Source organism: Sprattus sprattus (assembly GCF_963457725.1).
Source record: "Sprattus sprattus genome assembly, chromosome: 3".
Classification (NCBI taxonomy): Eukaryota; Metazoa; Chordata; class Actinopteri; order Clupeiformes; family Clupeidae; genus Sprattus; species Sprattus sprattus.
The window spans coordinates 14301782-14324455 of NC_137922.1; the positions used below are offsets into that span (position 1 = coordinate 14301782).

A 22674-nucleotide genomic window follows, 5' to 3' on the forward strand; every position below is an offset into this window, starting at 1 on the left:
GAAGCAAACATGTCCAGAATTGTTGGTACACAGAGCGGAGTGAACTGGATCGCCGGACATCTTGTGTCAACAGATTGTCTCGGCAGGACCGGCGAGTTGGCAGCAGCTTGCATCCTGTTGAGCTGGCATAACAAATGCCCACTCATACTCTCTTCGCCGGCACTTTCTGAAAACACACACACACACACACACACACACACACACACACACACACACATACACAAATATACACACACACACACACACACACACACACACACACACACACACACACACACACACAATTATGCAGACACACATACATACACACACACACACACACACACACACAAACACACACTTTCACACACACACTCTTGCTAACCTGTGGACACACACATCTCATACACCACTGCCCAGCATTACTACGGCCCACCTGCTGCCTGTTTTCTGGCTCTGTCTGGTACCGGGAGGGGTTTATGTCTGGCTTATGTAGGAGTGGCCGAGCGTTTCTGTTTGTGCACACATGTGGGCCACTCTCCACGCACACATGCTGCTCAGTATTGGAACGAGTTTTGGCTGTCAGACACCATGACCCAGGATGTCTGTCTGTCTGTCTGTCTGTCTCTCTTCACACTCTCTAAAGACAAAGTTGTGGCCGTTTCAGTTTAGTTTCATCAGCCCTAATTTCATCGACAGACAGCGAGATAAAGGTATCGTGTGGCACGTGGGAGCATTGTGCTGACCCACTGGTTTACATTTAGGATATTATGTATGGTATTAAATAAGCAAAATAATTTTGGCAAGCCACTTAATCACTCTTCAAAGAACTGTATCTCTGGTGACCCTCTCTCTTTCCAAATATTGCTGAAAATACAAAGGCTTAATTGTTAACTGACAATATATAATTATAGAAAATATAATTATGATTATAGTCATTATTATTGTTATGGTTAACAAAAGAGTTTTAATCAGCAACACTGTGTTATTACCACCCACCATCTAACCTATATTTAATTAGTACTTCCTACAATTTTTTTGCTGACCTCTTGCTTCGTTTTCTTGATTTTTTTTGTAATCAGTTGTATTGAAATGATCTGCTAGAATATGCTAGAACTTGAGTTTCTATTTTTTCTATGAAAATGTTTAGATGTTCTTAACTTTTCTCCATCTCATAGTCCATAACAGCACTGACAAACTTGTGTACATGTTCATATAATTAATCTAACACGTCTGTCTATTTTGGCTTGTGATTGGCTGGATGTAGACGGCACACCCCTCTCGTGGTGGCTGGACCGGGATGGGGCAAAGAGGACGTACTGGGGGGGCTTCCTTCCTGGGGTGCAACAGTGCTCCTGCAGCCTGGAGGGGAACTGCATGGACATGAACTACTTCTGCAACTGCGACGCGGACCGTGACACATGGTAATCTAAACTCCATCACTCAAGTCTCTGCTTATTTATCTCCTGCTGCAGATAACATGATTGATGTGATCTTCTAAGGAATTACAATCTCCTCAACTCAACACAGTGCTGATTATATTCCAGTTTTTGCAGGAAAATTCAGTAAAGTACAGCTGTTGTTGAATGACTAGTAAATCATGGCTCTATTTATAATTTATAAGCTGCATAAATGCAATATATACATCCATAAATGCAACATATACATCCATAAAAAATTAGGTCTCATGACAGTGTCATAAAACAAAACACTATCTCCCCAAGAAATATACTGCGTAAACATAGATATTTCAAAGCAGCTACAGACAGCTAATAAATGCGTGTTCATGCCTACAAGGGACTCTAAATACACAGAGCCAAAGATAGGTACCAGAGAATCACAGATGGAGGAAAGACGCATATATAGCACTGAACCTACAGTATGTCAATCAGGAAACTCATGCTAGTGAGTTTGACGCATTGAAGGTCAAAGCATCATGACTGGGATCGCTGTTTTTTTTTATCTCCACCTCTGCATCCAAGGAAAGCTGTCAATCCCTCCCACTAGACATCTGCCCTGCCTTCCTTTTTTAACCTCTCTTTCGCTCGGTTTCTTTCTCTCTCTCTCTCTCTCTCTCTCTCTCTCTCTCTCTCTCTCACACACACTCTCATTGTCTCATCTACAGGGTAAATGATACTGGCCTGCTGTCTTACAAAGATCATTTGCCCCTGAGGGAAATTGCCATCGGCGACACAAACAGGACCGGCTCCGAGGTGGTGTTCAAAATTGGACCATTGCGTTGCTACGGCAACAGTATGTAATTTTCATCACATTTGACACTTTCGGAAACAATACCAACCACTGCCTCCAACAGCAGCTCCATCCATTTCGTTTTGTTTAGACATAACAGAAGCTCAGTTGTTATGTCTGTGTCTCTTGCCTTCTCACTTAGGATTCCTGTGGAACTCTGCATCCTTCTACCAGGAGACGTCGTATCTCCATTTCCCCCCTCTTCAGGCGGAGCTGACCCTTGACCTCTCACTCTACTTCAAGACCAGCACCCTCTCGGGGGTCCTCTTGGAGAATCTGGGGGTCCAGGCCTTCATCAGGTTGGAGCTAAGCTGTGAGTAGAGAGAATGAAGGACTTGAGGACTGTTTATCACATGAGCTGTAGCTTGTAAAACGCAGACAGCGTGAACATGAGACTGAATGTGACAGTGAACGCGAGAGTCAAAATAGACACGATAATCAACATGACGGCATACCTTATAGATGTGGGAATTAACGAGATGGTGAACGTTAAAGTAAGTGTGAAGACGAATATCAGTGTGAGAGTGAATGCTCCACGCAACTGAGGTGTCTAGCCTGAGTATAATTGTTATATTTAGAATAGAATAGAAAAGCCTTTATTGTCATTGTATTTGCATACAACGAAATGTATGTTTTAACGACTATGTGTGGATTCTTTTTTTTTTTAAGATTTATTTTTCGGCTTTAACTGATAGTTTTTAGTGAAGAGTGGGACAGGAAATGAGAGGGAGAAGAGGTGGGGAGTGGACAGGAGAAATGACATCAGGTCGGAGTCGAACCTGTGTCCTCCATGGGCATGAGGCCCGTATGTGGTCGGGGCTACTTGTCACGCCACAGTGCCCCTCCTCTGTGTGGATTCTTGACAGTCAGCTTGACACTACCTGTAGTTATCAGAGCCAGCCTTATGTCTCTCTCCTCTCCTGAGTTTAATTAGTGCCTACTCGCGTATCCCCCTGATGGGTGAGATGTCCAAATGATACCACTGCGTTCCTTTGAACTTAAGTAAAATTATTAAAATTAATAAAAACAAAATAATAAAACTAGTTATTTGAGGTTATACTGTGTCTCCGCCTCCCTCTCTCATTTTTTTTATTTTATCTGCTCTTGTTTCTCCCTCTCTTTGCCTTCTATCTTTCATCTCTGCTTCCCTTTTCTACCCCTATTCTTCTCCCTCTCCTCCACACAGCTCCATCGTCTGTGACATTCACCTTTGACCTCGGCGACGGCCCCATCAGACTCACAGTCAGCTCCCCCGTCTCCCTGAACGACCGGCAATGGCATCACGTGCGTGCGGAACGCAATGTGAAAGGGGCGTGGCTGCATGTAGACCAGCTCCCCCCAAGTCGCATCGCCGCGCCCCCCGAGGGACGTCTGCACCTGCAGCTCAGCGGACAGCTGTTTGTAGGTAAAGACCCGTCAGACTCAGGAACACCTCACTCTCTCTGACATCTAGAACCGCTTACATCTCTCAAGCGATCCAGGGCTTGTGTTCCGTTTCAAGCTTCACGTTGTTTCTTACCAGCCTCTGGTGAATCTGTCCTCGTCAGTAGCTTTTGCTGTCTCTTGGCCTCATAGCCGTTTTTTTTTTTTATTTGAAAACAAACTAAACATATGTCAACCTTTCACCCACATCCCTTTGGAAAAATGAGGGTTCCTAGTTTTCACGCCACCCCATGAAGAGGCAGTTTTCCAAGCAGAACAGTCAACACTTCTGCCAGGAAGCTGCCATTCTGCCCAGCAGGTGGGTTTACAGCTCAAGCCAGGCAGTACAGGTGGTATCAGTGTTGACTACAAGTAGTCAGGACCAGGAGCTTGCTTTCCTATTGCTGGGTGCGAATTACAGGAATCAGTGGAACAGTGGGTGTTCTTTTTATGCACACAACCTTTTGTCCCTGATAGTCTATAGGGTACCAAGGAAAATGCTTTTGTAAGCTGTCCTAATTACCAGAGCTGTCCTAATTAAGTTGTAGTTTAGGGGAGACTATTTGTTTGGTGGGAAATTAAATCAGTGATCCACTAATTCAGTAGATTATATGAAATCAACATTTGTATTAGTTTATGATGTCATTGTGTTAGTGTGTGTGTGTGTGTGTGTGTGTGTGTGTGTGTCCTTGTTTGTGTTTGTGTTTGTGTGAGTGTGTGTGTGTGTGTGCATGTGTGTTTTCTTTATTTTCTACAAACATAATAAACAAATAGCTTGTGCTACTGCACATGCAGGCCGTAGGCATTAGTACCACACTACAAACGCAAAGAGTAACTGAATTGTGAACATCAGATGAAGGATGAAGATTTAGTTTTCAACACATTAGTGTAGAAATGCATTATATTAACAAGCTGAAAATGACAATAGGTTGTAGACATACAACTGATTAATGGATTCTTACAAACTGTCTGTATTTGATTTCACATTCGCAAGTGACCATGCTATAGGCTTATAACTCTGAGACATTAACCCTTCAAATTCACTTTGCGACATTTAATTCTCACATACTTGTTAACCACCTTATCCCGATCGATGTTTAAAGCTCACTCACTTTCGATAAAATGTAGCGCAAGAAGTGAAAAGCTCCCCTTGCCCACGCAAGTAGGCTACACTTTTAATAGTTCAAAGCGACGGAAGACACGTTCTGTCTGTGCATTACTCACAGGAAGTGTGAGATAATATTGGTTGCCAAATTCACGTCATTGTCTAGAAGAAAGACTAAAGCATTTTGGAGAGCTCATCCATCTCCCCTCTTTGCAATCCCAGAAATACTTAATAACTCTAGGAAGTTATCCGTCATAACAACGACGAGAGGTATGTAAGAATAAACTGTGCAGCCAATGTCCTTGTAGGCTATAAAGCTTGAATCCTGCTACTTTCTGTCAGGCTAACATACTTGTTGTTTCTGATAGATGGCTACGGTGTATAAAAAGACATTTTGGGATAATGGCGCTAACATTTTCAAAACATTGTTGCACACTTGGAGATAGACCTTGACACTGTTCCACTATATTCTGTGCTGGGGTTTATCTGGTATTTAAAGCTAGTGAAAGCAGTGGGGTGAATCATTATCAGAATTTCTCTCTCTTTTTGGTGATGATGACAGGCTATTCGATATCTGCAAAAAAAGGAGTCAAATGAAGCACTACAGAATGATTTTCTTTTTCTTTGATAATGCAATGCTGACTCACACACGGGATGTGGCATTGTACACAGTGTCTGTTTTTGGTGAATGTCTTTTATTCAGTGCCATCTATGGATGTCTGTGAATATGCAATGTCCTAGATCATTTGTATACTTCCAATGACAGATGCCCCAAGATGAAGAACACCCTGGTGAAGGAAATAGTTCCTCTTCCTGGATAGCCCTCGGAAATGACTTCATCTGTGTTTTATAATTGTGCTACTCATAACTTCAGATGCCACGAAAATATGATTTATAGAGGTATATATATCAATCATAGCCTTGGAGAACGCCTTGGTTTTGGAGTGTGTGATGTTCTTCATGGTGGCTCATTAAGTTCAGCCACCCAGCCACCCACTCTCCAAAAACTCATCTTAAAACAAGTGTGTGAGGAAGAAATTCTCGATTACTGTTGGTGAAGCTTAGGTTTGTTTACCTCGTGAGCGCAAACTGGAATGATATCCACGGGATGTTAGTCCGAGATTTGAGTTCAGCCACAGCTGTGAATTTCCCCAGCTCATTTTGAAAAAAAGTCTGGAGAAGCGAATAGCCAAAGAAGCCGGCTGTGCACCTTAGCTGACTGGCAAAAGCAATTGAAGTTAAAGTCATGGAAATGCAGTTGCTCTCTAGGCTCCGGGTGGGGAAGAATAAGTTCAGCTGAAGAGATTGGGGAAGCACACTCGCACTTACAGCTTTGAACCAGATAGGGAACGGCACAGAAGTAAGCAGAGGGATTCACACCATCTGAATCTAACCGTGCACTCAACTCAAACAATCTCTTTGTTGATAGTGCTGAAGAAGCCTTAGGAGATCAATGGGAAATCAAATCAAACTGTGTAGGGGAAATAATGGGCACACATATTGTGAAGAGATGGGTCTGTTTTTGAGTGCTAGACGTTCCTGCCGAAACTTACCCACTTTGATGGAAAGGTGAAGTTGACTAAGTGGAAATGGTGATGTGCCTATATGCTCTGCCTATCAGCACTCTCTGGGGAGGATCTGGTGGTTCTGATGAATCTGTGTCAGAGTGGATAAGGTTCTGGTCCAGAGCTTGGCACTGTATAGATGTTTGATTTCAGAGAGAGTCTGCAATTCACTTTTTGCGAGGTTGTTGATATTTGAGCTCAACAGTCGGTCATATTAAACCCCTGCCTTCAGCGCTCCTGAATTTGGTGAGCTGGGATTGTTTATGGCTCTGTCTGAGCCACTATGTTTGTTTCCTATTTATAGAGCTAGGACTATGTTTCAATACCTGAGGGTTTTTTTTCAATCCAAACACTGAACCTACACCTACAGGACTGTGAGTAGCAATTCCCTGACAAAAAGTGTATGGGATTACAATCGGAGGCTGTACCTTTAACTGATTGCCCAAATGTCCCCTAACCAATATGTTTCCCCCAATTCATAGGTCTGTGTAAGAAAGAACTTTCAAAAAAATATTTAAAACTGGTATTTGTTGTTTTCATTTCTGGAACCTCTACTCATCATATTAGATTATTATTGACAGCCAAGTGTATTTGATTTTACAAATGACAAGATTCAACTCCATACCTGACTTCTATTGGTAACAGGTGGGACAGCCTCACGACAGGGGGGCTTTCAGGGCTGTCTCCGCGCTTTGACCTTGAACGGTGTGGCCCTCGACCTTGAGGAGAGGGCGAAGACAACCCCAGGGGTGTCTCCAGGCTGCCTGGGTCACTGCAACGGCGACAGCATCTGTCATCACGGCGGCAGGTGTGTGGAGGAGAGGAACAGCTACGTGTGTGACTGTTCACAGACGGCCTACAGTGGCCCTCACTGCAGCACAGGTGAATCAACACTTTAAGTGTATGTTTGCATTCCTGTGTGTGTGTGTGTGTGTGTGTCTGTGTGTGTTTGTGTGTCAATGTGTGTGTCTGTGTGTGTGTGTCCATGCAGGCTTGACAGTTTTTATACGATATCTTCACACAAAACTGTGAACTGCTTCAGTGTGGCTCATTTAATGCATGGCTACATGTAACAGTAATGAATTAGGTTTTAACACCAAAATGTTTTGCCACTTTCAGGTCCTTTCACCAGTCTGAGCAACGTATAGATAAGATGTACGTAATAGCAGCTTTGGCTTCGGATAATTGGAAACACAATGTAGATCTCCAAGCTTTATTATTGTAACCTACATTAGCATTACTGACTCCATTGAGTATACATGCATGCCTCCATGCACTTCAATGACATGAATAATAAACCCCAGATTAGCAGTGATCCGGTTCAATAGCCCATGCATAAACTGGAACTGAAACACTTGAAGGAGACTTGCCAAAACAGTGTTGTGGAGATCTGCATATTCCAAGAAAAAAAGACCAAATGTATAAATAAATGAAATGAGATGGTTTGACAGCGAACTCCCCCACCGCCAGACGACTGTGCCGCCAAGTTTTTTTGAGTGTCTGTATGTGTATGGTAATCCATAAGAACAAGGGAATGAAGCACATGTCTGCGTTGCTAAATGCGTCTTTGCTCTTCTGATTCAAAGCGGTGCCCTCGTCTACCAAACAGAATTTCATTAGCGTGGGAGTTCCGACTCAGGCCCTCCCACAAGTCTGTCAATCTAATGAGCCAAGCATTAGCTGGGCCCCGAATGCGAGGGAAATCTCAGAATGCAATGGAGTTCTCAGAAACTGTGCGCACACACACACACACGCGCACGCACACACAGACAGACACAGGCATGCACACACACACACACACACACACACTCACACACACACACACACACACACACACACACACAAATAAAACTTTAAATGCAGGAGGGGAATAACAAAGACAAAGTAGCATTAATGTCCCTGAGATTGAGCTGTAAGTTGATTCCACATCGAGTGAAAAATGATTTAGAGCCTGGCAGTGAAATGCTAATGCCCTCAGCGCTGGGGATGATTAAAAGTGGAGGGATTTGGGTTTCGAATCTTTGCCAGTTCGGCTGCCAGTCTGTCTGCATTTGCATAACTATAACTTTTCTTTTTTTTGTCGTCTCCCTTCTTTCCTCAGTCATGGCGGCAGCGTTTGACGGCGGATCCTCCCTCACTTACTCCTTTCAAGAGACGCTGTCCGGGATCCGGGACAGAGACTCCAAGACCTCCCCTGCCAAAGAGGAGGCTGGTATTGCCATTCAGTCGCCGGACAGCTTGACGCTAGGTTTCCAGACGAGACGCACGCCCACCATGCTCCTGTTGGCGCAGGGGGTCGGGCAGTGCTACGTGGCGATCATCCTGACGAGAACTGGTACTGAAGCCGCCACACATCACAACACAACACAACACCAAGGGCTGCTTTCATTAAGAGCATCACTTTTTACGATTTTTAACAATTCTGGAGACAAGCTTTTAGGTCAGGGGTGATTTGTTTTGGATTCTTTGGCGGCAACTCACAGTATGGCCACAAGCGTTATTTGCATTGTGAATGAAGTCACAGCCTACTGGCTTTGTAGAGGGCAAATGAAAAAGTCAAATCAGAGTCAAAACACACACACACACACACACAAAAACACACACACAAACACACACACAAACACACACACCCATACACAGCTAGAGAAATACGATGGATATTGTGCCATCTGCCCCTGCATCTGTACATGTCGTGGCATCACATGATATATTCTTGGGCACCTCATAGGTCTGGATTGGATACAAGCCCCAGTCTAGCCGGCGCGATTAGAAGTGGATCTGACCAGGCCTTCCACATCTCTCGCAAGACAGCCAGTCAGATCCATTTTTAGAGAGGGCTATATGTAGGAGTGGATTGATATGCAACTGCCTTTCAGAACTTTCTCCTGTTCAAACGTGCAAAGACCGCATAAATATCCTTTATTCTTTAAAGCAGCAGGAATGAGTTTTGGTCTAAAGCAAGATGTCTACCCAAATGACATGCAAAAGCCTTGCAAACACTAACAGCAGCACAATTGGAACTTATTAAAAGCTTGCTAGAATGCTAACTGGTGTCTAGCTATATAGTTGATATTAGGTCACATAGAGAAAGCACTGATTTAGAAGTGGAGCTTTACTACCTGTGGCTAATTGGTTAAAGCACAACTGCCTAGAATCATTGCTCACAATTGGATTAGGTCCTCTGTTGCAACTAGTCCCACTAGTCCCCTGAACGGATTTGATTACAAACCAGCGCTTGGGTTGGCCATGTTGCAGAGGACAGCCACCAGAGCGGGAGTGCAAAAATTTGACACCTCTCTGAGGTTCCTGCCAAGCTGGCACACACACACACACACACACACACACACACACACACACGCACACACACACGCACACACACACGCACACACACACACACACACACACACACACACACACCAACACACACACGCTTCCCATGGTTCCCACTTCCAGGTAATTACAGCACATATGGACAGCATGTTAGGATGTAGTGGCCAGATCCTGTTTCTCTTGTTAGAATGATGAACGGAAGAGGGCAGGTAAACACCCTAGACTATTTCCTCCCTCAGTGTCGGGAGGTCATGTTGTTAAAGCTTTTCTCACGGGTTTGCAGGGTGGTCCATCCTGGACCACAGAACTACATAGTGTATTTGGGTGACCAGACCTGGGTGGCTGCCAAAGACAAACGGTGTATTTATCTGTCCTTCACATGACGATACAGTATATCATTGAAATTAATTTGAAGATGATACCAAAAGCAGCTGCCCCATACAAACATACTTTAATAGGTGGCATATGGCTGTATACTTTACATTGATTTAAAAAAAATGCTTACACACAAACTCAGCAATCAAAACCTTAAATCAAATCTGACACTGCCCTTCAAAATTCAAGACATATACCAGGAGACTGGGAATGGTCATTTTTTATGTATCATGTACAAAGCACAACTTTTTATTTATTTATACAGTATATATATAAACTTCTATAAACGGTTTTGTCAGATTGCTCAGCGCACTATACCACTTTATAAAACAATTGGGTTCTATCGCGTTATTTAGCTGTTTCTGATTGGACGAGAGACGTTCCATGCTATAGATTATTCGTCAACATACCTACAGTTACGGGACTTTTTACAGCTAAAAATAAATCACTCCTCGATGAAACATTCGCATTGATGATAACCGTTAATTCAAAGTTTTTAAAATTCCAAACCAAGACATTGACAATGGAACTATTGTATTTGTTGCGGAGATACAATGGCGAAATAAACCATTTTTAATCAATTACTTTGTGTTGAAATGTAAATTTTTTGACTGTAGATTTGTTTAAAAAAAGCAATATAGCACTCTTGGGAGTGGGGTAGGTAAGGGATAATCCCTTACCTACCCCACTGCCACTCATGCTATATTGCTTAAGTAACTACAAAAGGCTTTAACCTGACAAAGACAGGAGTGTTTCAGATTTATCACAAAAAGTCTAACCTTTGAACAATTCGATTTTTGAAATATTTGATTTTAAAAAAAAGATTGTAAAGTTTTGAATGCAGTGTTTAATTGTGCTTGATTTATGCCGTGTTTTGCATTTTGTGTGTGCAGTTTTGTGAATTGTGTGAGGAGTTTTGCAAAAATGAGACTTAGTTGCAGAACATATGTGTAAGCAGTTGTAAAAAAAAAAAAAGAATCATAAATAAATAAACTGTAAAGCCAGGAGGCGTGGAAACTTTTCAGCTCTTTTCAACCCTTTTCCTCACGTGGAGTGAACAAGAATGTATCTGAGCAAAACAAGCTCAACTCCATCTCTGGAAATGATGCTCCACTTCAGTGCAGAAGATGTGCACTGGTCTTATGAGGGTGAACTCTAAAGTGTTGCCATGGTCCCCTTAGGAAGTATGCAGATCAAGTATCGTCTAGACGAGGACAAGCAGTCAGACACGCTGAGCCCCAGGTCCTCGAGTTTATCCGATGGCAAGCTACACTGGCTCCGACTCAGTCGCCAAGGAAAGGACGTGTATGTGCAAGTAAGTTATCTTTTTGAAAAATAATTAACTTTTTAACACATATTTTACTGTGATTTTGTTTACTTCTAATATTAGTTACCTGAAAGCGAGAAAAAATGGAGAAGCAGGTGTGGTGTTGGTGAGATAACCTACTTTGCCCTGAGATTAGTGCAAACTATTTAAGCTTACTCTACATTTGAACACGTTTGAGGCAGCTTCATACACTCATCGTCAAAGGCCAGTGCTGCCAGGGACTTATTGGTCAATCGGCAGAAGGGTAACTGCCTGTGCCCCCCCCCACCGGGCAACTCTCTTTTCAGATAGATGATGGCCTGGCGCAAATCTTTACGCTGACATCTGGGTCTCCCCTCAGCCCGTTGAGGAGCGTGACGCTTGGCAAACTCTCAGGTGAGCTGACCTGTGTGAGTGAGTGTGTGTGTGAGTGTGTGTGTGTGTGTGTGTGTGTGTGTGTGTGTGTGTGTGTGTGTGTGTGTGTGTGTGTGTGTGTGTGTGTGTGTATGTGTATGTGTATGTGTGTGTGTGTGTGTGTGTGTGTGTGTGTGTGTGTGTGTGTGTGTGTGTAAGAGAGAGAGAATGACACTGTGACAGAGAGAGCTAGTCAAACGGCAGGCAAGTCATGCCTCTATTCCTGCACCTGTTACCAATTCCCGTTTTGACTTCAACTTATCACCCAAGATTTGCATCTGTCAAACCCCCAAACAAGAAGTGTGCCTCTCACTCCGAGGCAATATAATTCTCTATGAATTTTAATGAAGAAAAGATATTCTCCAGCACTCTCTCTCCTTCTCCCCCTGTGCGCTCCCCTCCGCCGCCTCCCTTCCTCTCTCAACTCAAAGTGGTTGAGGCTGTTTTTTTATTCCCTCAGTTAAAGGAGGTGGCGTGTGTTAGTGCTGGAAGAAGGGGGGGGGGGGGGTTGCATTCTCTGAAGGGTCGCTAGAAGAACAGCAGGCGGGTTGAGTGAAGGCTAAATTGATTTACCAGGCGTTGCCTTGGAGACCCTGTTCGCTTTGAATCTGGAGACCGATAGGATGGTGTGCCATCATGGCTCTTGGTGTGCTTCGGCAGAGCGAGCAAATGTTTCAGATAAATTAGCAATAAAGCCCTCGCCGGAACACTCCTCGCCGGTTTTTCATAAAGCACCACAGGTGAGCAAAAGTGAAGAAAAGTGTTGAGTGGTAAAGAGAGGGGCGAGTAAGTAGGTGGGTCAGGGGTGAACACATTGATTTCGCCTCCTCTGGTTTCCGTCTATCAGCTGCCTGTATGAAATTAGAAATGATTTTAACATTGAGTTCACCATCTCACTAGGACATTAGTCCATGTCAAATGCACCGACAGGACATTGTACATGCTTTGAACGAAACGTCAGTGTGTCTTATGAGTTTATCTGTGTCAACAATTGAATTTGGAGCTGAAATTGGATCCAAATGCGAGTAACTGAGTCAGTAATCAAAGCAGTGCTACACTCTTTGGTGAAAAGTGTTTTTGCCTGTCCGACGACAAGGCCTTAATGGGTCTAGAAGCATTTTAGGAAGGGTATTTATAGAAAGCCTCTACATCATTATGGTATCATCTTATAGCATTAGGTCATTGTATCATGTTAGATATTATTTAAGAACACTTTGTGTTGCAAAGAATTTAGAAAAGGGCCTGTTAAGGCTAAAACAGAGGTCTAAGCAAACTTAACGAGAACCAAAGAACTCATGATCTATGATTGTAGTTATCTCTCCTTTGTCCCACTGTTGCTTCTGCAGGAGGTGACATCATGGATGAAGAGGTGGTGGAAGCAGGATCACATGGTTTCATTGGCTGTCTATCCTCGGTCCAGTTCAATCAAGTGGCCCCTCTGAAGGAAGCTCTGAGTCACAGAAGCTCATTGGTCAGCATAAGTGGCCGTCTATCAGAGTCCAGCTGCGGCGCTCCCTCCAGTCCAAACACTCTGGCCACAACACATTCGCTCGCCGGTCAGTAGCACCAATGACCTCTCAACGGCACTGACTAACACACATCCCGATGGCACATTATTTACAACAACAAAAAATCAGTTCGACTAAAGACATAAAGAAAAGCAGGAGATCGACAGAGGAAGGAGTTTAAGTATTTAAAAAAGCACCATAGTTAGTCCCATGGGACCAGGCAGAACTTCAGGAGACTGTCTCAGACTCTCACTGTGAGGATCCACAGCCTGGTGACAAATCATTGAAATTGTAGACTAGAAGTGTGTCAAAAAAATCATACTAACAAGGCTATGCCTACAAGGTTTTCCTCAAAGACACTCCATTTCAGCGTCTCTCTACTTTTAGACAACATTGTTTTCAAACCTCCTTCGAGACAGGCCTCAAGGAGATGTTTGGATTGGGTTCAAATTTACGAATGCTCTTAATTCTGTAATGTCTCCCACCCATATTTAGTCCACTTTTCAACACGGTTGTCTGATATCTTAGATGTTTATACATGTCAGGCTTGGTGGGATCACGCCAAACTTTCGAATTATCGTTTTCAAACTGCCAGGCTCATTACATCCTAGACATGTCAGTATGTTTAGAGTTACACTTTTCACCCATGACAGCTTTTCATATGATTACGTCAAGTCATTTAGCAGACATAAGCAGCATGACAGAGAAAGAGAGAGAGAAAAAGAGAGAGAAATGGAGAGGGGACAGAGATGGGGACAGATGGATAGAGAAAGAGAGAGACAGAGAGAAATAGAGAGAAATGGAGAGGGGACAATGATGGGAGGAGAGAGAGAGAGAGAGAGGCTGAGCGCCAAAAAACACATTGTAATCTCACAAATCACTGTCTCACCATTTCTGTGCTAATCCCACAGAAGGCTGATTATTCTCGTATTGGAATTCTAGCCCTATAGGCTACAGCCCCTGTCAGTAATGATGAAGATGTTCAGTTAATTACAGCTTCTGCTCTGTGATAACTCTGACAGCATGATATGGGCATAGTCCTTCCAGTGAGGCTTATTGGAATGTTTTTATTAGCATTTTGTTTTTATTAACATTTTTCATTGGCTATTGGTGATGACTGATAGCATGATATGAGCATTGTTCTTGCAGTCAGGCTTATTGGAATGTGTTTTTTAGCATCTTGTTTTTAGTAGCGTTTTTTTCCTTTCTTTACCTCGTGTGACATTTTTTTCACATTACTTCCCAGACTCAGAGAAGGGAGACCGAGGCAAAGAGCCACTGAAGGAGATGGAGCACAATGAGTCAGCAGTAATCGGAGGTAGGCTTGTCACCTTTGTTGAAGGAGACTGTCTCCCTCCTCGTACCCACAGCATACAGACACCTCAGCACACCATTCCTTTTTTTTTTTACCTGCCCTGACACCACCTCTGATTTTGGGACAGGGGGGTTGAAAATATTGATTGTCATTCATCAAAGAAGTATCATTATTCAGAACCAGTTGTGCTGCTTTCTGATCGCTTGCCAAGTCTGCAGTCTGGTGATTATGACGGATTTGCTGGGGATTCTTTATTTAACTGTTTTCACAGGTGTGGTGGCTGCGGTGGTGTTCACCACCCTCTGTGTTATGGGGGTCATCATCCGCTTCCTGTACCAGCACCGGAGGCCCCGACCCCCGCCTGCTAAGGCCGAGAAGAAAGAGCAGCGCGCCAGCCTCGATCCCCACCCTCCTCACTCGCCACACCTGTACCGGACTGAGCTGGACCTCCATAAGTCCACCAGGGACCATAAGGAGTACTTCATCTGAGCGCCTTGCGGGTTCTGCTGCCATGGTAAATCCCCCTGTTCTACAGGAGACAGGAAATTAAACTGTATGGCACTCATGTAAAATGCCACCCAAAAGCCTTCTACCCCCCCCCCCCCCCCCCCTTTTTCCACTCTTTATTATGGGCTAGCCCAGGAAAGGGGTGTGGCTCTACCTGAGAGGGGGAGGGTCCCTCACTTTGGAGATTATGGAACTCTTTTCAGTGGAATTGTGGGATGTGGAGTCTTTTTTTGTATCTGTTACTATCTAAATCACTCATGAGAAAATTACACAACACAACAATGCAGATATGCAGGTTTTTTCCATCAATCAATTTGCATCTTCACAGCCAAACAGTGTTTGGCCTCCAAGTTGTTGGCATATACCGTTTAATCTGTCAGTCGCTGTTGTGTTTTTTTTTATGTCGGAGTAAAGCTTGTAAACAATGACAAAGACTTCAACTAATCAACCAAACCAACTTGAAGCAAACTCTAGGATTCATGGAGCCTCCAGTGAAGAGAGAAAATATACAAATGCAAGAGTGTGGCTTCGAGTATGCTTATCCCTGCAATGTCTCATAATCGGATATCCACTATTTGGTTGTAGGTGACAATCATTTTAGTGTCCAAATGCGATTGGAGTGTAGTCATATTCAAAGCATCGTTGTTCTTTTTTTCTGGACTGCTGGCCTGGCATAGCATAACGAGTAAAGACCCCTGCACAGTGGCTCCCTGTGTCAGCCCTGCAGCAGTGCCATGTGACCTATTCCTTCAGGTGCATGGTGAAACTTACAGACTGGTCCGAGCAAACCGGTGCCTTGGCCTGATGTCCTCTTCTTCAAGTGCATTAAGAGTCTGAGGAAACAGCTCTACAACAAGAAAAAAAAAACCTCCTTTTTTTTCGTCCTGTTCATATGGACATTTGTTTATTTCTTCATTTTCTTCTTCTTTGTGTGTGTGCGTGCGTATACTTTTGATTGGGGTTGTTTTGTTGGGGTTGGCTACTACTGTAAATGTTTGATGTAAATAGATTTCATAAATATATTTAATAAATTAAGCTTTTCTACAGCTTTATGTGCATAATGTAGGTCCTCAGAGTATCAGTCATTTATTATTTCTTTCCATTAAGGTGAAAGATTGAAGGCTCCTCAGAAGGACATGAGCGCGGGGGGTCTGAGCTGTGTGTAGAAGTAACATAACAGTTAAGACATGCGTCTCAGCTAACAAATTCATTTGCATCAGCGACTGTTACTTTTATGACGTTAAGTATCTTAATGTCTGAATTGGACAAAGTCTTTTAATGTCTGGATTAGCAATGTTCCTGATAAAGGATTATTATAGAAGATCAGTGCCACATTTAACAGCTTAAACTGTGCAGTGAAACCATTACCTAAGGCAGCCATCTTTTGGCAATTGTTGTTTTTCAGAGCCCAAAATTCAACAAATTTGCCAGCTACATTTTTGAGGGGTCATGTAGTTCTTCTCTGGAACCTACAGTGTTACTTTTAATGAGACACTGAAAAGCATTAACATGACTCTGTCAACCTTGGACTTGCTTGTATGTTTTCTAGCCTCTTTTACCGTGGCGAAAGTTTTTCTCTGGAGAAAACTCTCCCCCATTTAAATTAGCTTCCTCCCTCACAGCGACATGACCATAATTAACATTGGTTAATGTGTGTGTGTGTGTGTGTATGTGTGTGTGTGTGTGTGTCTGAATGCATGCCCTAAATAAGGCACAGCTATGGACATGTTTACTAAACATTTCTCTGCGGACTTCCATGAAAGTTAATCAGCCTGAAAGCCAGCAGCCTGCACGAATACTCTGTATTGCATTCCGATGCTTTACTCCCAAACCCATCTGCCTGCTACCTCAAACTTCCCCTACACCAGCACTATACATACATGAATCCATCAGCGAATCAGATCAGAACCCTTTAGCCCTGGGGAGGCTTATCAGCAAGGAACCACATGGACCAGCAGAGTCATTATCACCACCTGAAATAAACATAAATGTGCCATTCTCTTCGAAGGCAGCACGGATGAGTGAAAGAAAAGAGTGGTGAAAAGTGAGAGAGATGTGTTGTGTCAGGTGTTGGTAATGACATGCACACTCTTCAGCCAACCGCTCACAGACGGGGAGAAGATACTGAGCAGCGTTATGAGGAATTGAGGGCGATAAAACTCAAACTTCACTCCTCCTAACCTGTCACACTGTGCGACAACTGGGACCTAAATTCACAGCTTGAAAAGGAAAATTAACATGAAAAAGTGTCATTTTACACCTCGAATTGGGCACCATTATGCTAAAATGAGCCATGCCAGAGAGAAATGAAAAGCACCCTAGGACCAAGACCATCCAAGTCTCCTCCTAACATAAATCTCAAAAGGGGGGGGGGGGGGGGGGGGGGTCTGACGATGTGTGCCTGAATTATTGACAAACTCAAACATGTCTGAATATTGAACTCTGAAGAAGGGTGAAGTGGGATCCTCACATTCTCATAATATGAGAATCTTTTATGAGCTTTACACAGAGGATATAATGTCACAAAGGAGACAAGGACAGAGAAAGAGAGCGCTCCGCTCAGAGTGAGAGATGAGGAGGAGCCCTGTCATTAGGTCCAGGACGAGCAGATGAAAAGAAAGGAAGAGAAGGGAGGATGAGTAATCTGTGAGAACTCCATTTGTAGCCCGGTTCTGAGGGCTCCCTTTGCCCATACTCAGACTCATCAGGAACTTTTAGACCCAGGTGAAGTACTAGTTTGAAGGCATACATCACTCCTTGGGCTCTGGGGCTTGAAACCATGAGCCTGCCGTGGAGAGCAATACATTCTTCCACTCGTGTCTATGACCAACATTTTAACACTTCCTTCGGTATCTTATTTTACTTATTTCCATGAAGTCATACAGCATGTAAGGTCACCTCAGGTCATCTCAGGTCATATTTGATGTGAATCCAGTGGTCAGTTATGATATTATATTTGCCTGGCCACCTCAATGTTGTTGTACACAATGTGTGCAGTCTTCAGAGTCTGGTAACAAATACATTAAATTCTATTGATTTATATACCGTCAACAATAGAAATTGCCACAAAGTGCAATTCCCTCACAAAACATGAGATTGGAGAAGAATCACTGCTTGACAATCACATGCCGGGGAGATTGCTTAAATGTCCATCACTGAATCCACAAATGACAGACAGGAGGAGGGCTAATTAAAATGATAATAAAACTGCCTAATTAAAATAGGAAATACAATTATATCTTGCTGTGATTGCAATCGATTGTGTGGGACACTGTCTTGTCTGGATCACATGGTCAGAACCCACCCTGCAGCCAAATAACCAACACAACCAACACAAGCACACATCCCATCACTTTACAATTACACACACGTCCACTGGCCTGAAGGGACCCAGAGCCAGCTAATTAACCTTGATTGACATTTATAGAAGGACAGGGAGAATATGTCTGTGTGTGCACATACTCTTCACATACATGTGTGTGTGTGTGTGTGTGTGTGTGTGTGTGTGAGTATGTGTTTGTTTGAACATATGGACAAGTAGGTATTGCAAAAGCAGAGGATCAGGTTAAACACCTCATGCAATTATTGAGTCATTCAATCACGTTTGTGCTTGTGTGTGCGCGTGTGTGTGTGTGCGTGTGTGTGTCTGTGTGTGGGTCCTGCATGCCAGCACAAATGCTGAGAGAACCTCATAATTGAATTTTCCTTCACCAAGCAGGCACACCAGTCTTGCAGCAGCTGGTGACGGCGGGCACTGAGCCTGGCGCCTGGTAAACTGGCTAATGACGGGGTTTGGGCATCAGTCAGGCGCTAACGGGCAGAGCTGAGTCCAGTGGCCCTGTGGCTGTGGCACACGCGCTCCAGAGAACGGCAGGAATGAGATACACACACATGCACACTGTTTAGGTGACAAGTCCCTGTTGTATGTGGGAGGGAGAGAGAGAGAGTGCGAGAGAGAGAGAGAGATACATACAAATGCACAACCCCCTGTTTCCAGATCACACTGTTGCAGAGTCAGGTCTGCGGGGAGACTGCGGTACCTCTCGTCTTTCTCGCAGGAAATGTTCCCATCTGTTACTCACTTTGGCATACAGGGGAAGGGAGGCTGGGTGAAATGCTGCACAATGTGCACTTCTTTTGAGATGTGTAGCACGGAACTGAGGGTTGTCTTGACTTTGATTGCAGAGTATGTCTGTGTACAAAAAAAAAAAAAAAAACACGTACTACTCTGTAAGCTCTTTTAATATTCAAAAGCTGCAGTTCAAGGCCAAGGCGTGATGTTCGTGAGTAAAGGATTCACAACTGGACAGACTGGGCTCTTTGTATTCCTGACACAGCCTTGCAGCCTCAGATTGCCATTACATAGAAATATTGCCAGCAAAATTCGTCAGAGGGATTCTCCCGGCGGAGGGGCACAGCCCTGCGAGGGCATCCAAAACCCTTCCCCACCCACCACACACACTCAAAAACACACACACACACACACACACACACACACACACACACACATCCTCAACCCCCCAAAAATTGCATACCTGCACTTTCTGTGCCCACTTTACAGAGGGCTGGGCATCATTTATTACCAGCGGCGATGTAATCCTGTGAATCTCCAACCACGGAACATTCCAGCAGCCCAGCAGGCTCTTTACTGATTGCTTGTCAGGGGAGCTGTGCTGAGTGCAGCCCAACAGCACTGAGGTGGGAGCAGACACGCAGACATGCATAGCACTTCACACTCACTCATCCCCGCTCCCCACAACCGCTCCAGCATATAAAGAGAGAGACGCAGCCAGAACAGCATGTTCCCCGTCTATCCGAATGGCCATACGTGTTGCTTATAAATGCGCCAACACGGACCAATGGCATGAAGTGGTTGCATAAGGTACGTGTTTTCTGGTTGATTTGGTTTCTAAATTCATGGCGCTCTTCACATTACACAGAGTGACTTACCGTCGTTCATGTTGATAGGCTCTGCATTGTCTTCCTACTTCAGGAAAAAGTATATCTATAGACAGCACAATCCTCCAACTCAAGCCACACTTGACATCTTTGTGTAGGTGGCAGAACAAATTTGCATTGACATTGCCTTATACAATGTATGTTTACACAAAGAGGCCTTATGTACAGACAAGTATGTTAATCTCTTGGGGTGTAATACTTTTGGATTATTTTCATCTTTTACAACATTCAATACAATACAATGCAAGTCTTGTTGGTCAAAAACAGTGGTTCTATAACAAATACTCGTACTCAAGTTTATACTTGCGTAACATCTTAATTTTGTGTGTGCGTGTGTGTGTTTTCATTTTTGAGTTTCTTGCTTGTTTGCATGCTTGTTTTGATTCAAAAACATGATTTTCAACAAGAGGTATTTTTGAACACTCACTTAAGGTAAAAGCAAGACCTGCGCCCACAAGGCAAGATTGTTCTCAAATGAAAAATACAGCCCCTGAGTCAAACTTCAGTGGCTTAATGCACCTCACATCAACTCTGAAGGACCCTCACAGTGTGGCACATGAACCGCAACAATCGCATGCATCAGTACAACAAATCAGTACAAAGTACGCCATTACCTCAAGATCACAAAGGCTCTGTCAGATAAGCCATGTCGATATGTCTGCATACAGCCAGTTTGCTCTGATGCTCACAAAAAGTTGCATGGCCTTTCATCCGTCGCAAAAACATCATCTAACTGGCATGTCTGTCTTGGCATTGAGCAGGCAGCGCCTTGAGCTCCAAGTGCAGAGGCTCATAATGTGAGGAGATGAACACCTCGTCTCTGTCTACGCACCCTCAAACACACGTGTTCATTGCATCTTTTGCGGTGCCTGAGGCGAGAGAGTACAAAGCAGCGTCTGTAAAACCTGTGGAAAGATTTCTGTCACACATGAATAAAACATAAAGAATGTAAAATGGGAAAAAAGACAGTAGGTCTATACATCACCAGCTGTGCTCTCTCAGGGCCACCCAGCAGGTGAAAACCTAGTGTGTGGTCAGGCAGCAACACATTCATCTAAGATCATGAATGCACCAAAGGGTATCCAGAGTGACCACTAGGGGTGCCAGGGAACAGGTGGGGAAATGGTGATTGTAAAATAAGTAAGGGATAATGTATTGTCCGGAGGTCATTCTACTAAAATAATTCCCAACGGGGCGAACAACACCCCGACGCCGGCGGAGGGTGTTGTTTCGTTCTGAAGGGAATTATTTTTGGAGAATGACCGACGGACAATACATTATCCCGCTTATTATACGGTTCCTTGCCAAAAATGATAGAAGACATTCCTCCAACATACCTCTTTTTAATGATTTAGTTGCCGTTTCATGTGTCCCGTTTAGAAATAAATAGTTCTTCAAGCAAATAGAACTTTGAAGTTTCAGGTGTTGCATAGCAACCCATTACTTGCTGACTTCAAATTACTGTCTACTGTTGCGTTAAAATGACTGGACTTCTGGCGGAATGATATGAAAGATGTGAATTAGAAGTACAAAACCCGTTGCCAATGACAGCAGTGATTATCTTTCGCAGCGGTCTGTTAGCAGGAATTAATGTGACCTATGACGTAGGGATGGCACTTTCAAATCAACGGTACTTTTTGGAACATTCTGAAGAGCCGTATAATAAAGGCATTTACAAAGATCAGCATTCCCAAACATTTGGTGTTGTGGCAAATGCATACATGAAAGGTCTTCATAAAGGAGCACACACTCAGGATGTTAATGCAAATAGTTTCACAAGTCTAAGCATGGTCCAAAATATGGACCAAAATGAGAACAACAGCAGCCGTCAAGAGAGAGAAATGAAGTGCTCAGTGCGTTCAGTGTGGGATGCCTCCGCAGCACTCTAACACATCACACAGAAATCAGCTGGTGACATTAAGAGAAAGTGGCACTTCTGTGTGCTTTTCCCCAGCATTGACATTTCATTTAGAATTCATTTCACCCCCATTGCCAACAGACTAGGATAGTTGGGGCTGGTTAAAAAAGGACTGACAGTATGATGGCAATGTTACATATACCCGACATCCTGCCACATTTTGATTTCAAGAATGTTTTCATGGCCTTGACTTTCGAGGCATATTATAAGTGATAGACATGAAGGTTTTTTTATTTCAGTTCTCCACTAGACTTCTTAAGCCCTTAGATGCACTTCATATTAATGACATGATTGATCTGACTGATAGGGTTGACTGATGTGATTGATAACAACGCAACTGATTTCATGTTTTTTTTCCCCCGACCTGATCAGTACAGCTTCACTTATGGACTTTTGAATGGCCAGCTTTGCCATACATATTTTTCATAGAGAAATCCAATATGTTTTTGTGATTTCGTAATCTAGGGCAGCTTGGTCACAAAAACACATTACATTACAGATAACTATGAGACACTGACAATGACAGGGATGTGTTGTTACCATTACCTGAAAAGGCTTATTGTGATACTGGCCATAATTATTTAATATACCTGATGCACACACTTAGCTAACTGAAAAGAAATACAGTGATCAGGTGTTCTTAAAATAAATCTTTGGTCCAAACGTGTGCAATGAGAAATAGAGGTGGGCTTTGTGGTAAGTGTCTGCTATAGCACAGAAC

At 43.5% G+C, this 22674-nt stretch overlaps 1 protein-coding gene across 1 annotated transcript in view; it reads left to right on the plus strand.

Annotated features, from left to right (window-relative positions):
- Positions 1-15058, plus strand: part of cntnap5l (contactin associated protein family member 5 like) — a gene marked incomplete at both ends in the record, with an annotated part of 55500 nt that extends 40442 nt beyond the window's left edge. Inside the window, 11 exon segments of the mRNA XM_080835362.1 lie at positions 1247-1403; positions 2105-2232; positions 2372-2542; positions 3416-3634; positions 6967-7203; positions 8423-8656; positions 11208-11341; positions 11641-11728; positions 13093-13302; positions 14501-14572; positions 14841-15058. Coding sequence (XP_080691488.1) covers positions 1247-1403; positions 2105-2232; positions 2372-2542; positions 3416-3634; positions 6967-7203; positions 8423-8656; positions 11208-11341; positions 11641-11728; positions 13093-13302; positions 14501-14572; positions 14841-15058 — 1868 coding nt within the window.
- Positions 15059-22674: the final 7616 nt, after the last annotated feature.